The sequence below is a fragment of the Pholcus phalangioides genome, unplaced genomic scaffold (genome assembly GCF_987345545.1).
Source record: "Pholcus phalangioides strain wild (caught in Gottingen) unplaced genomic scaffold, Ppha-v1.0 ptg000042l_1, whole genome shotgun sequence".
NCBI classification, from domain to species: domain Eukaryota; kingdom Metazoa; phylum Arthropoda; class Arachnida; order Araneae; family Pholcidae; genus Pholcus; species Pholcus phalangioides.
The window spans coordinates 27,932,268-27,945,008 of NW_028301628.1; the positions used below are offsets into that span (position 1 = coordinate 27,932,268).

The 12,741-nt window shown below is 38.9% G+C and overlaps 1 protein-coding gene across 3 annotated transcripts in view; it reads right to left on the minus strand.

The window, feature by feature from the left end:
* The window catches only part of LOC149064728 (uncharacterized), a 40,119-nt gene extending 32,144 nt beyond the window's left edge, over positions 1 to 7,975 (minus strand). The window contains exons 1-4 of one of the 3 annotated variants that reach the window (XM_089254945.1): positions 7,892 to 7,970; positions 6,253 to 6,345; positions 5,988 to 6,071; positions 1,228 to 1,307 (exon numbers count right to left, since the gene is read on the minus strand). In XM_089254945.1, the coding sequence (XP_089111071.1) occupies positions 1,228 to 1,307; positions 5,988 to 6,063 (156 nt within the window). In that variant the 5' untranslated portion in view covers positions 6,064 to 6,071; positions 6,253 to 6,345; positions 7,892 to 7,970. Of the gene's footprint in view, positions 1 to 1,227; positions 1,308 to 5,987; positions 6,072 to 6,252; positions 6,346 to 7,891 lie in introns of all 3 variants that reach the window. The other 2 variants (XM_089254943.1, XM_089254946.1) reach the window with 2 other exon arrangements.
* Between the last annotated feature and the right edge of the window lie 4,766 nt (positions 7,976 to 12,741).

The window sequence follows — 12,741 nt, forward strand, 5'->3', positions numbered from 1 at the left end:
TCAGAGTGATATATTTCATATAGGTCTATCATGAAATTTCATGCAACACACCAGGGGGGCTCAACCTATTGAAGAGCAAAGCTGCATTACAAGAACTTTCAAGTGGCTTTGTTGGAGTGTGTGAACCACTTGAATTAGTTAGTAAACGGTCATAGGCTGTTCATATTAATCAATTACCCATCACAGATTACTGAAATAATTTAGTACATTGGAACCTCGTTTATGACGTTCAAGGGGGCCGAGTTGAAACATTTGTGTAAGTAGAATAACTGAGACTTTAAAAAGAAATCACCCCCCCCCCCCCGACATAAAAAATGTTATAAAATTTAATGTGTTTGATCACATCTCTCTAATTCTATTACAAAAAATAATTATTTCAATCATACTTGAGTTTAGTAGAACATTACTTTGAGCACGACACTGGGTAAAAAATTGTGATGAAATCTTCTCAACTTGGGAAAACTTCCCATCTTGGACTCTCATTTTTTGGCAGTAGATGATTTGCAACCAGCAGCCTGATCTTTGATTTTGTTTCTTTGCTTTATGGTCGTTTTCAATTCAACTGGATATTCAACTGTTTTGCAAGATCAACTTTCATCATTAATTTAAAATTCTTGTAAAATTCTTCCAAAATTTCCAGTTTTTTTTTAGAGTGAAGCACTCTTATCTGGCAAATTCTAATTTTTGTGAGCTTCACGGCACTGGCCATGGGTCACTTAAGTTATCTGGGAATGCTCCACACGCCACCCAAATGAAGTGGAGCTGTACAGCGGTCAATTCAGTGATATAGAAATGTGTCGTAGGCTGCTGGAGTGATCTGAAGCTGTGGTGTGGATCACTTAAATAATCTGAAAATGTGTCATGGGTCACTGAAGTAATCTAGTGCTGGCTGGCTCCTTGGGTACTCTGGAACTTTACCTCATGTCACTTAAGTGATGTGGTAATATGGTGCTCACACAGTCCTTGCAAAATCAAATTTCATGTCACAGGCCACATCATATGACTGAGGGCCACGTTTGGCTCATAAACCATGGGTTGAGCATGTATGCTCAATAGGATAGCAATGCTATAGGCTAGCATTTTTCAATTTGTCACGCCTTGCACATTGTACTTTGAGGAACGAAGCTTGCTCATATGTCAAAGTACCACTTTACTATACTGTACTATAAATTGCAACATGTTTATAATTTCTTTATTACTCTCAGTCAAAAATAAAAGAAAACTTGCCTTAGTCTTCAAATGGTGCAACGAGACTATTTCAGATTCCCAGAAAAGGCACAATAAATCCTTATAATAGGCCCGAACATCTAGAATAGAGATGATAGCAAATCAAAAGAAATGATTAGGGGAAAAATTAAAATATGCATTTCATAATTTCATTTTCAGCTGAAGAAAAAATTAAAAATATGGTGAAACCCTTATAAAGCACCTCCCAATTTAGCAACAATCTTGTTCAGCACCAGAAATTTTTGGTGAGCAAATCTTCCATACAATGAGTTCAACTGTGTATCGATATAATGTGAACCTCATTATAGGTAACAATTCTTCGAAACAGATGTCATTATTGAATTAGGGTTTGACTGCAGATGAATTGAAAAAAAAAAAAAAAACTACAGTTAACTATAAGAAATTTTTTTTAAAAAAAACTTGCTACAAGGATACTCGAAATAAAAACAAATCCCTCAAATGATATTCTGTTAAATCTTATTTGGAATTGCTAAGTCTAATATTAAACTCCTCTGAATACAATGATATCCTTTACTATGATCAATCCCTCTATAACAGTGTTTCTCAACCTTTCTGAAAACAAGGACCAGTAAAATGTCTGAAATAATTTGACGGCCCACTCACTTGTGTCCCGTATAACAGGACATACCTATAATTTTTGTTCTGATTTTTTTTTTTTATGCATTTGGTCCATTTTCTTTTTTACGAAAGTTCAGGCAAAATGCCATAATTTCATTAGTGAATTTCAGGGCCATAATCTGTAAAACTTGGATACTTTTTGAGCATTGAGAACTTCAAAAGAATTTCTTTTTAAAAAAATTTCCAACTCTCAGTATTAATTAATCATCAGAAAGCACTCCCCCACTCTTCCAGCCCTATTTATACACAAATAAGTGATCTGAGAAATTGGTGGTGCCATGCATTGAACCAAAACTTTGTGACCATAAATCTTTGAAAAATTGAACCAAAAACTTTGCTTTGACCAGATGGTATTAGACCTGAATGATTTTGTTACAGATGAATGCAGTCCATGTTAGAAAAGCAGAAGAAAAATAGAAATTTTTGTTTCTCCCCATACTTCAAATAATGTGTCTTGCTCGGTTGTATGATACATGCAGCCACACAAAGTCCCATGGTTAAAGGAGTCCTGCATACATGGCAATATTTGTTTAAAAATTATTTTTTTTACAAAAATAGAATAAGATAGCCATGTTTCAACTATAGAAATTATAATGGTTATTCCAAATAATACAACAAATAAACGAAAATTATTTGCAACTCGAAGGAGCACCACAGATCATTTTCTATAACCGCTCTGCATCTGGTAATGGTGGTCCTTGAATTGGCCTAATCCCGAGGGTCCACTAACATTTTATTCAGGGCATGAAATCAATTTAACTTGGATAATAATGCAGTTATTATAATCTATAATTAAAACAATAGACAGATTAATTCAACCAATTTTTCAGCTAGTTTTTGTGGACCCTTATATAATACTTTTCTTTTTTTAGTTATTTTTTCTTCTTTCTAAAAATTATGTCTTTTTTTAGTGCCTATTTTAGGCATTTTTGTCTTCCCATTTTGACCATTTTTTGTGCCTAAATACACACTTCCAGGCTCTAGTTATGATAGTTAGGTCCTATGGCAAAAATTATAAATACTCATCCCACCTATATGTCAGTTCTAATGTTTTTTCCATAATTTTGCAGCAATTATAATATGATCAGCGATGGTGACAACTTTTAACAATGTTTTTTCATGAACATTTTTTTTTAATTGCAAAAATCACACAAACGTACACATTCCACACATACTGGACAATAATAAACAAAAAAGAATACAAAAGAAGAAAAAAAAAAGACAAACATACACATAACAAATATACACTATGTGGCTTCAAGGTCATTCCAGGAAGCCAAAAAAAAAAGGATTTGTATTACATTGATTCGCCGCCATTGTGGTCCAAGTATGCAGTATAATCATTAAAGAAAAAAAACCCCTAAAAATTCAAGACATGCTGTATATTTTGAAATAAAATTACATCAAACAAAGGAAATTTTTTGTGCAGAAAAAAAATAAAAACCCATCCGGGAAGTGGTTAATCAATTACTCATCTTGTTCAAGAGAAAATACATTCAAAATCAATTCAACACTTTTACAAGAGCATTTGTTGACTCAAGTGATTTTGGTGCTATCCCCCATCCTCTTCACTATCAACCTTAATGAGTAAACCCAGGGCCTCATGACAATTTGATCAGGCTAAAATTTTGGTGAGATTAAGTATGCTAATTGGTAGGTTGGTATGTATAGCTAGTTTGAGGGACAAAAAAAAAAGTTTCACCCAAAGGGGAGCCTGTGTTAACTTTTGAGACAGCTCAGGGCTAACTTTACGGAAATTGAGTGAAATCTTGATCTAAAAACTGAGCATTAACGTGAATTCTTGTTCGAAATTAGTCTCTGTTTTTGTGCCACCTTCATGGCCACAAATATAAAAAACAAAAATTTATTGTCATGGGGTTTGTATCTATTTCATAGCTGCCAACTTTTGAAAATGAAAATTCGGGAGATTTTCGCGCGAACCCGTATTTTATGCTAAAACCACTCCCTAATAAATACGAAAGGGATTTTTCCAAATGAAATAGGGATTTTCCACACAAAAGTTAAAGCGTTGGGGAATAAAATCCCTACTCGAAAAAACTGAAGTCTAATTAAAATAGGGATTTTACACACATGGAAGTTAAACCCTTGGGAATAAAATCTCTACGCAAAAAACAAGTGAAATTGGACGCCAAAACTTCAAAATGGTGATCTAAAAAAATAAATAAATACTGTGTTCAATCAGAAACGCTGTGAACAAACATTCTGCGCGAATGACCCCAAAATCATCGGAAGATGAAGGGAAAAAGTGTCAATTTTTGAAGAACACTGACTCTTGAGACACTTGCTTGATGTTTTTTTTCATTTCACATGGGTGGTGGTGATGTCAGTCTTTCCACCATGACCGATGTTTATGTCAGTAACACAACTTGTACAAAAAAGGAAAAGTCGGCCCTCATCTAAACGATGAAAGGAAATTCATCGGAATAAGTATCTTGAAAATTTATTAACTATGTTTTTGCTTATCAGTATTCATGTTTTGTTATATCGCACGTACGTAACTTCAACAAAAGAAATTTTGACCATATGCGCGTCACTATAATCAATTATTATCCAGGACTATTGGCTGCTAAGCTATTTCCCTGCACGATAAGACAAACAACTTTCTTGTTACCATCAGAGGGTTTGTAAAATGGGGAAATTTCCCCATTTATATGACGTTTGAAATCATATCGAAAGGAGAAAAAAAAAAAAAGGCTTCATGCCCCACAAGAAATTCCTTAAGGATTGTTTTCATAAGCGGGGATTTTTTTTTAATGAAGTAGAGAATTTTTAGGGACAATTAGAGGGATTTTTTTGATTTTCGTAAAATTTCGGGAGATTTAAAAACTTTTCGGGAGGTCGAGGGATGAAGCTAAAATTCGGGAGATTCCCGGAAAATTCGGGAGACTTGGCAGCTATGCTATTTGGGCACTCCCACCTCATAATTGTTAATGCAAAAAATGCAAACTTTTTGGTGAGCAAATCGGTTAACACCATTATGAGCTACAGACCTTCATCCCCCCTCCCACCCTTACTTAGTTGCGGCCCTGGTCAACCTTTAAATTAGGATCCTTGACTATATATAATCAAATGAACTTAAAATTTTAAAAAAAAAAAGGTTAAATTTGATCTTTTTGTGGTGCCCCTTTTCTCCTTCCTGATGCCCTAAGCAGATGCTTATTTTGCTTAACCCTTTCTGGCACGCTACCTTTTAAAGTTGGAATTTTACAAAGAAATTTCGTAGGCAGTCTATTCAGGCCTAGAGGAGTGCACAGGTATAATTTTGTAAAGATTGCACTTACTTTTTCAATTTTGTGGGAGTGCCCAACCTTGAATTTGGGACTCAATTTTACTCGAGCTTTGAATGTAAAAGGTTAAAACTTATACAGAATAAATACATTAGTGCACAGACAACAAAATAACAGAAATTTTTTTTTCTCCAGAAATCTTTTACATATCTAAAAAATATATACATATATTCTTTGAAATTTGAATTCATTTCTTTGAAAAATAAGGGTTTTCAAAAAATAAACACGAGTCAAAAGCAGGGCGGTTATCTGGTATTAATAAAGATGGTTCAAAGTAACCCCTAAGATAATTTTCATTTTATCTTTTTTCTTTCAAACCAAGCACAACTCAGGTCTATCACCATTTATGGGTGATTTACCACCTAGTGAGTTGTGCCGGAAGTGTAACTGTGTGTGTACCTAACAGTCTGAGTGCATATGTAGTGTTGTTTGATTTTTCAGTGCTGCCATCTATATTTCAGAAGGGAAGTGAGTGATGTTTTATGATTGAATTACATTTGTACTGTTTGTAGGTCTTTTGCTCTCTGTGGTGAGACTTTTTAAAGGGAAGATCGGCTCGCATTTGCGCCTTGAAGTTGGGAACCACAGAAAACCAACTTCAGCCGACCACCACTATGGCGATGGTGGGGTTCGAACCTGGGACCTCGCTATGCCAGTCCATCACTATAACCACTCGACCACCATAGTGGCCATTTTATTTATCGTTTATTTTCAGTGTTTCCAAATTTTTAGGTGTGCCCAGTCTGGGCACGCTGAGTCGCAAAGGGTTATTGGTTAATCTGGCCCTGTATTTAGAATATATTCTATACTTACTGGAATCTCCAAGGAAAACCACTTTTTTATTTTTGAATAATTTCCGTAAGTCATCTTTCAGAAATATGTCAGACATGATTTATCCTAAAAATGGAAAATTGTACATACATAAGTTTGGCTTATATAGGTTAATCGCTCTGGAAATATTTTGTGTTAACGGAACACGGATAGGAAAAAATCAACTGTTTTCTAATTTAAATAAAACAAAGAAAAGAATGTGCATGTTGATGACTCCTCACACTTTTACAGTCATAAAAATGCTCACCAGAAAAGGTGGGGAAGAAAACCTAAGAGCCACACACAGTCGCACTCTCAGTTCTCTTCACATATAGTATAGAGAGGTTTGCGTCTCATCTTCCTAAAGATTTTTGCAGAAACAATTGTATTCTGAGAAATTATTTTACTAAATCCTTGAATAGCGTTAAAACATCATACTTTCGAAAAAGTTCCCAATGAAACACTGGTAGGCTTATACAAGATTCTATTCAAAAAATATCTGATAATTTTTTCGCACGTATAAACTGTAAGGAAATATGCTACCTTAATGTAGGCCTATCTAAGAGGATACCCATGATGACATCAAGATATGGGTGGGGGCTACTACTACTCAACTGCACATATATGCACCTCGTATACATATTTTCAGAATTTCTAACAAATTGGTACATGCCAGAATGTGTGTATACGTACTGTGAATCTAAGGTAGAAGTTTGTTTCTGTGTAATGCTTGCTATGTGTAATGCGTCAACATCTGCCGTCAATTTTTCTAACTATGAGTGGTGAAGTGTAATGATTGAATAATTGTGCCATTGCAGGCCTGTTGCTCTGTGTGGGAGATTCTGATCTCTAAATGAATTCTGGGGGTGCTCTCTCAAACCCGTGTTGTGAAATTTCAAGGGTGCTCGAGCACTCCCTGCTCAGAAACCACTGAATGAATGGCTTATTAATGTATTAATGACCTTCTCACAAAGCGCGAGGGGGGGAGCTTGACAAGAACTGACAGACTTAAAAATTATAGGGAGTGCATATAAATAGATACACTGGCCCCCAGGCAACAGAAAATGTTTTATTTCTGGTTGCGGCCCCGTTTTAGGCTTCATTCAATTTGCTTGCAGGTACGCAGCGGCAGCGAGTTCCAACAAAATGGACCCTTTCATTCGCGAGTCTTGTGTTAATGCACCTCCATGGTTGGTCAAGGCACCTCCATGGTTGGTCAAGGCACCTCCAATGTGGAGGGGGGGTGCCTTGACAAACATTTACTGCGATTCATATAAAGATCCTGAATTCCTTGTTGTCTAATCCTGTATTTCCTACCAATTCGAGAATTTTAGCTGCCAGGTACACAGTAGCTCTGGCACCTACCCTCTCAGCATAGTTGCATTTTCGGATTGTGAATACCACCCACAGGGAATTGGAAACCAGCACAGATAGCCCCAGTCTTGCTCTTTCCCTTAATTTATGTTTTTACATAATTCTTCCCCTACCCCATGTCAATTTTTGGCGATTTTTTTCGACGCCAAACACGCCTGGGGGGGAAAAAATCGCCACTATAGAAAACACAATACATTTGACGCTCGTTATAGTGGCCATTCCATTACAAGGACCGGTAGGATAAGTCCCAAATATTTACATAGAACGATTACCATATATGTTTTACTTTCGATACAACGACCCTCCCAGTATAACGCCAGTTTCTCCGACCGGACGAAGGGATGAATGTACAATGTACATGATAGATGTATGATCTAATATGGATAATGAAAACCAACAAACAATAATAATTATATCACTTTCTAGACAAAACACAAGGAAAATATAACAGTATAAACATAAATAGGCTTGGATTATAATATAATTATTATATTATAATCCATATAATTATGAATAATTCTTCAAGTTCATACTCTCTCTGATTTCTGGATAGAAAATAAATTCCCGGCATAGTTTTCGTATTTACATCTACCTTTGTTTGCTTTCCTTTCCAGCATGTTTGAAGACAACGAAGGCTTTTAACCAGCTTTTTCAGACGATGGGCTTAATATGTGACCATATGACCGTTTCTTACGGGACATCACTGCATTGGTCAGCTGAACATAATAGGGTTAGAAGCTTAGAAATAAAGTATATATTTCTTCTTATATTTCTTTTCAATGGTTAGAAGCGTTGAGCTCATATTACTCGTAATTAATAGAAATATAATAGAAGATTCAAAAACTGAGAAAGGAGGATGCAGTGGCGCGCACTCTTAATAACGTCACTTTTTTCTAAGCTGACCATATTTTCTCAACAGAAATACGGGAAATTGGGATTCCAAATCCAAATACGAGAAAACACGGGACATCGCCAAATATCAAAATTTCGGCTTTAACAAAATTACGCAAAGATGTATACCGATAAGTAACATAAAATGAATTATCCATAATTTAAAGCCTAGCAGGAAACGGAAGAAGAAAACTTCATATGCAAATCAAAGTTCATGACGTCGAAAACCAGAAAAAGGAGATAAGGGCAGAAATCGGGATGTTGCAGAAACGTCTGTTTTACTGCCGTAACTGTGAAATTCGATTGCGCAGTATTTTTTTTAGGTGACTTGAGGATGTCTCAAAAACGTGATTTACCGGAATCCATGGCATGGCGTGTTATAGGCAGACTGGAATCCGGGCAAACACAACGTAGTGTCGCGGACGCTGTTGGAGTCGCCAGAAGTGTTGTTGCAAGGCTGTGGAATCGATTCCAAGAAACAGGAAATGTTAGACGTCGACCAGGGCAAGGTCGGCCACACGCCACTACAGCAACTGATGACCGGTATATACGGTTAACAGCCCGTCGAAACATAACAGAGAATGCTACGCAGCTGCAAAGACGGTTGCTATTGGCAACAGGACGAAGGGTGTCCAGCCAAACAGTACGTAATCGGCTTCATGAGGGAGGGCTCTATGCACGTAGGCCAATGGTCTGCATTCCGTTGACCCCACGCCACCGTGCGGCCCGAAGAAGATGGGCTGCTGAACATCGAGATTGGGAGCAACATGATTGGAGCCAAGTGCTGTTTACAGACGAGTCCCGATTCAGTCTGGAGTGTGACACCCTACGTGTTCTGGTACGGAGGGACAGGGGCACTCGAAATAACCCCGCATTCGTTCGTGAAAGGTCACAATACAGACGAGCTGGTTGGATGGTATGGGGTGGAATCAGCATAGGCGGAGGTACGGACCTGCATATTATTCGGAATGGCACTTTGACGGCCCGAAGGTATGCAGACGAGATACTGCGACCTCATGTCATCCCTTACGCTGGAGCCATTGGAGATCCCTTTGTTTTCCAGGATGATAATGCCCGACCGCATAGAGCTCGTCTGGTGGAGAACATGCTTGAAGCTGAAACAATACAGCGTATGGAATGGCCAGCGTGCTCTCCTGACCTGAATCCAATCGAGCATGTTTGGGACATGCTCGGACGACGCATTGCTGCGCGACCAAGGCCGCCTGTTACTGTCCGAGACTTGCAGATTGCACTTCTTGAGGAGTCCACACAAGTCTGATCGATAACCTCATCGCATCCATGGCAAACAGGTGTGCAGCAGTCTTAGCTGTTCGAGGAGACCACACGCCCTATTAAATCTCATGCATCATGTCTAAACAGTACTTTTTTTTATCGTTTACATGTAACCAAATTGTTGCCCTAAATCATCTTTTCATGTTTTTTTCCATATTTTCAAAGAATTAAAGCTTAATTCCAAATTTTTTTACGTCTTTTTTCTGTATTGCGCATTGATACGCGTGTACTATCCATTGTATGCCAATACGTGGCTGTCTCGCACGGTTTTCTTCACTTTTTTGCTTGCTTCCCTAATTGTTTTGAGCAGTGTATTTTTCACACTATTTCTCCTCTAAGACTAAAACGAAACCGCTAAAAAAAATCAAAAACGGGAAGAAAAAGAACAAATACTAAAGACAACCGCAGAAGCAGCTGAATTTTCCCTCTTTTGTAAATTCGGTCAGCTGTTATATGTAAATTTGGAAGCAGGGAAGCGCAACTAGATACTTTTTCACCCAGGGCAAGCCGGAATTTTGGCGCCCCTTGCATGTAGAGGAAGCAGTTAAACGGTGAAATCGGCACCCGCTTCTGGTTCAGTGCACGGGCACCCGACCAGGGCTGTCTGAAGAGCATCATGGGCCCCGAGCCAAATGATTTTTCTGAGGCCCTACCAGGCACATTTTCGAAAATCTCAACCAGATCCCATTTTTGTGAGCCCCCCCCCCTTTTCTCTTGAGGCCCCCAGGCCCATGCCTTAAGTCGGCACTGCACCCGACCCCCTTGCACCCCCCTAGTTGTTGCCCTGCTTAGAAGAAACAAAGAATAAACTTATATTTCTCCTCAACGGTCGTAGGATAGCGGAGAATAGGGTTACCGATCGTCCTCTTTTAGGAGGATATGTCCTCCTTTTCAATGTCATTTCAAGCGTTCTTCTACGGTTCGGAAAATTCGCCCTTTTGTCCTCCTCTCAAGGTTCTGGAATTATTTATCTTTTTTTTTCTGGGGAAAAATTTTTTCCCCACTTTGAAACGTATTGTTTTTACTTTTATATGTTTTTTCGTTTTACCCCCCACATGAATTTACCAATGGTTGCCAAAATTCCCGGAATTTTTTCTGTGTCTGCTTCTTTTTTTTTTTTTTTTTTAGCAATTTCGTTTTAGATTTGGGGAATAATTATTGTTGTCGCCGGGTTTTTTATTGATCAGAATAGTAGCGCCATCTATTGTGAAATTTTGGACTTTACTAAGAATTGGTGCGCAGACGTCCTCCTTCCACAGTTTTCGAATCTAGTAAACCCTAACGAAGAGTGACATCAAGCTCGGAAAATTCGCCATCTGGTGGCTACGTCAGCAAATGTCACGCTTTGGCCTGAGTTCGGTCCGACTGTACGGTATACATGTATACTGTATCTTCAAGGTATACATGTACGTTCCCGTTCAGTACACACGAGCTCTAAGGAAAGATTGAGATTCGTTTGCTTTTGTAGTCTAAGTGGTCTAGGGCGCCTGCTCGGCAAGTGAGACGACGTAGGGTGCGTGCAATTCCCCGCAAAAGTTGTTGGATTTTCTCCCGTTCTTAAATTCATCTTCACATGAGCCGCTGTTAAAAACCTTCGTATAAATACTGATCACTCCCCCTTCGTTTATACTGAACTGTCCTCCCCGTCTGTTCAACTCCGTTGCATTTACAGGCATTTCTGAAAGCTTTCATTAAAAAGCTCTACCCTCACAAGCTTTACTTTTTCTTTCGGGAGCGTTGCTTTTTTTTTTTTTTGGCAGAAGTGATTTCTCCCAAGTAATCATGTTTTGAATCCTATTTCCTTCATTTCTTAATGAAAGAAGTAACCCACTTCAGTACACGGCATTTGCGCTGTTGGTGAGCAAACAATGGTACTGGGGCCATTCAAGTATTACGTAAGCAGATTTTCAGCCATTTTTGACCCCCCCCCCCTTGTCAGCAGAAGTCAGCAAAACACTGACCCCCCCCCCCCCCTGTCAGCAAAATTTTGTCAGCAGCTTAGAGTAGTTCATATCTTCAAAAAAGGGGTGGTTTATGACGTAAGCAACCTTCAGGACCCCCCCCCTCTCCCCCCTCTCCCCTTGTCATCAAAAGTCAGCAAATCCGAAACCCCCTCCACCTCGATGCTGCCGTAATACTTGAATGACCCCCCTCTCAAAATGAGTGTTTCGGTTTTCTTCTTCCAGAACTTTTTTTTTTGTTTTTTTTCGTGCTGTTTTTTTATATTATCCTGAAGTAAGCTGGCTCTTGGCTAGAATCGCGTCTGTCCTGCTTGGAGATAACGTTTTGGGTTCTTTTATCCTGGAAATTTCGACTGCGATTGATCATATGATCATATCGTGTAAACGTATGGGGAACAAACGCATAAAAACTTTTTGAAGAAATTAGAAAACCAGATGGTTGGCTGTTGGTCGAAGAAGACCTGGGCCATGTTGGAAAATGTGCGTGTATGTGTTGTGAAGCTAACGTGAAGTTTGTTTCTGTGTAATGCTTTGTCGCACAGTGCCGATATCTGCTATCAATTTTTCTAACTACAATTTTCCCATTGTAGGTCTATTGCTGTCTGTGGTAAAGCGTTTTATTGGGAAGATCGGCTCTCATTCGGGCCTCGAAGTTGGGAACAACTGCACACAACTAGCTCCGGTCAACCCCACGATCTGAACACGAGTCCTCACGATGCGAGTCCGTTACTATCACCTCTCGACCACAGTGTAAAGCGAACAGATTTCTTTCAGGGTAGGAGGTACTAAACACATAGGTTGCTCTAGGATTGTGGGACCCGTTCCACAGTAGCCGCACGGGCAGTGCCGTGTCAAGAGCATCTTGGGCCTCCTGACAATATAATTTTTCTGAGACCTTCCTTTCCGTACTTGACTGGGAATGCCTGCTTACCAATTTAAGAGCTTAATCCCAAAAATCTTAACCAGATCTTCCCCCCCCCGCATTTGAAGCCCCTATGCGTTAAGACGGCACAGCGCACAGGCCACCTCAGCATCATTGTATCTTTCCTTCTGTTATCAGACTTTGAACAAAAAAGCTGAGTCTTCCCACTAACAGTTAATCGACAGGTTGGGGAAGGGGGTGAAATGGAAAACATGTTTCACAGTGAAAGCAATTCCAACGCAGTAGCTGGGCTCCAGATTGCCGAAATGAGAGGCATTTAAGGAGCCGATATGTTTCGTGATTGCCGAAATAAATC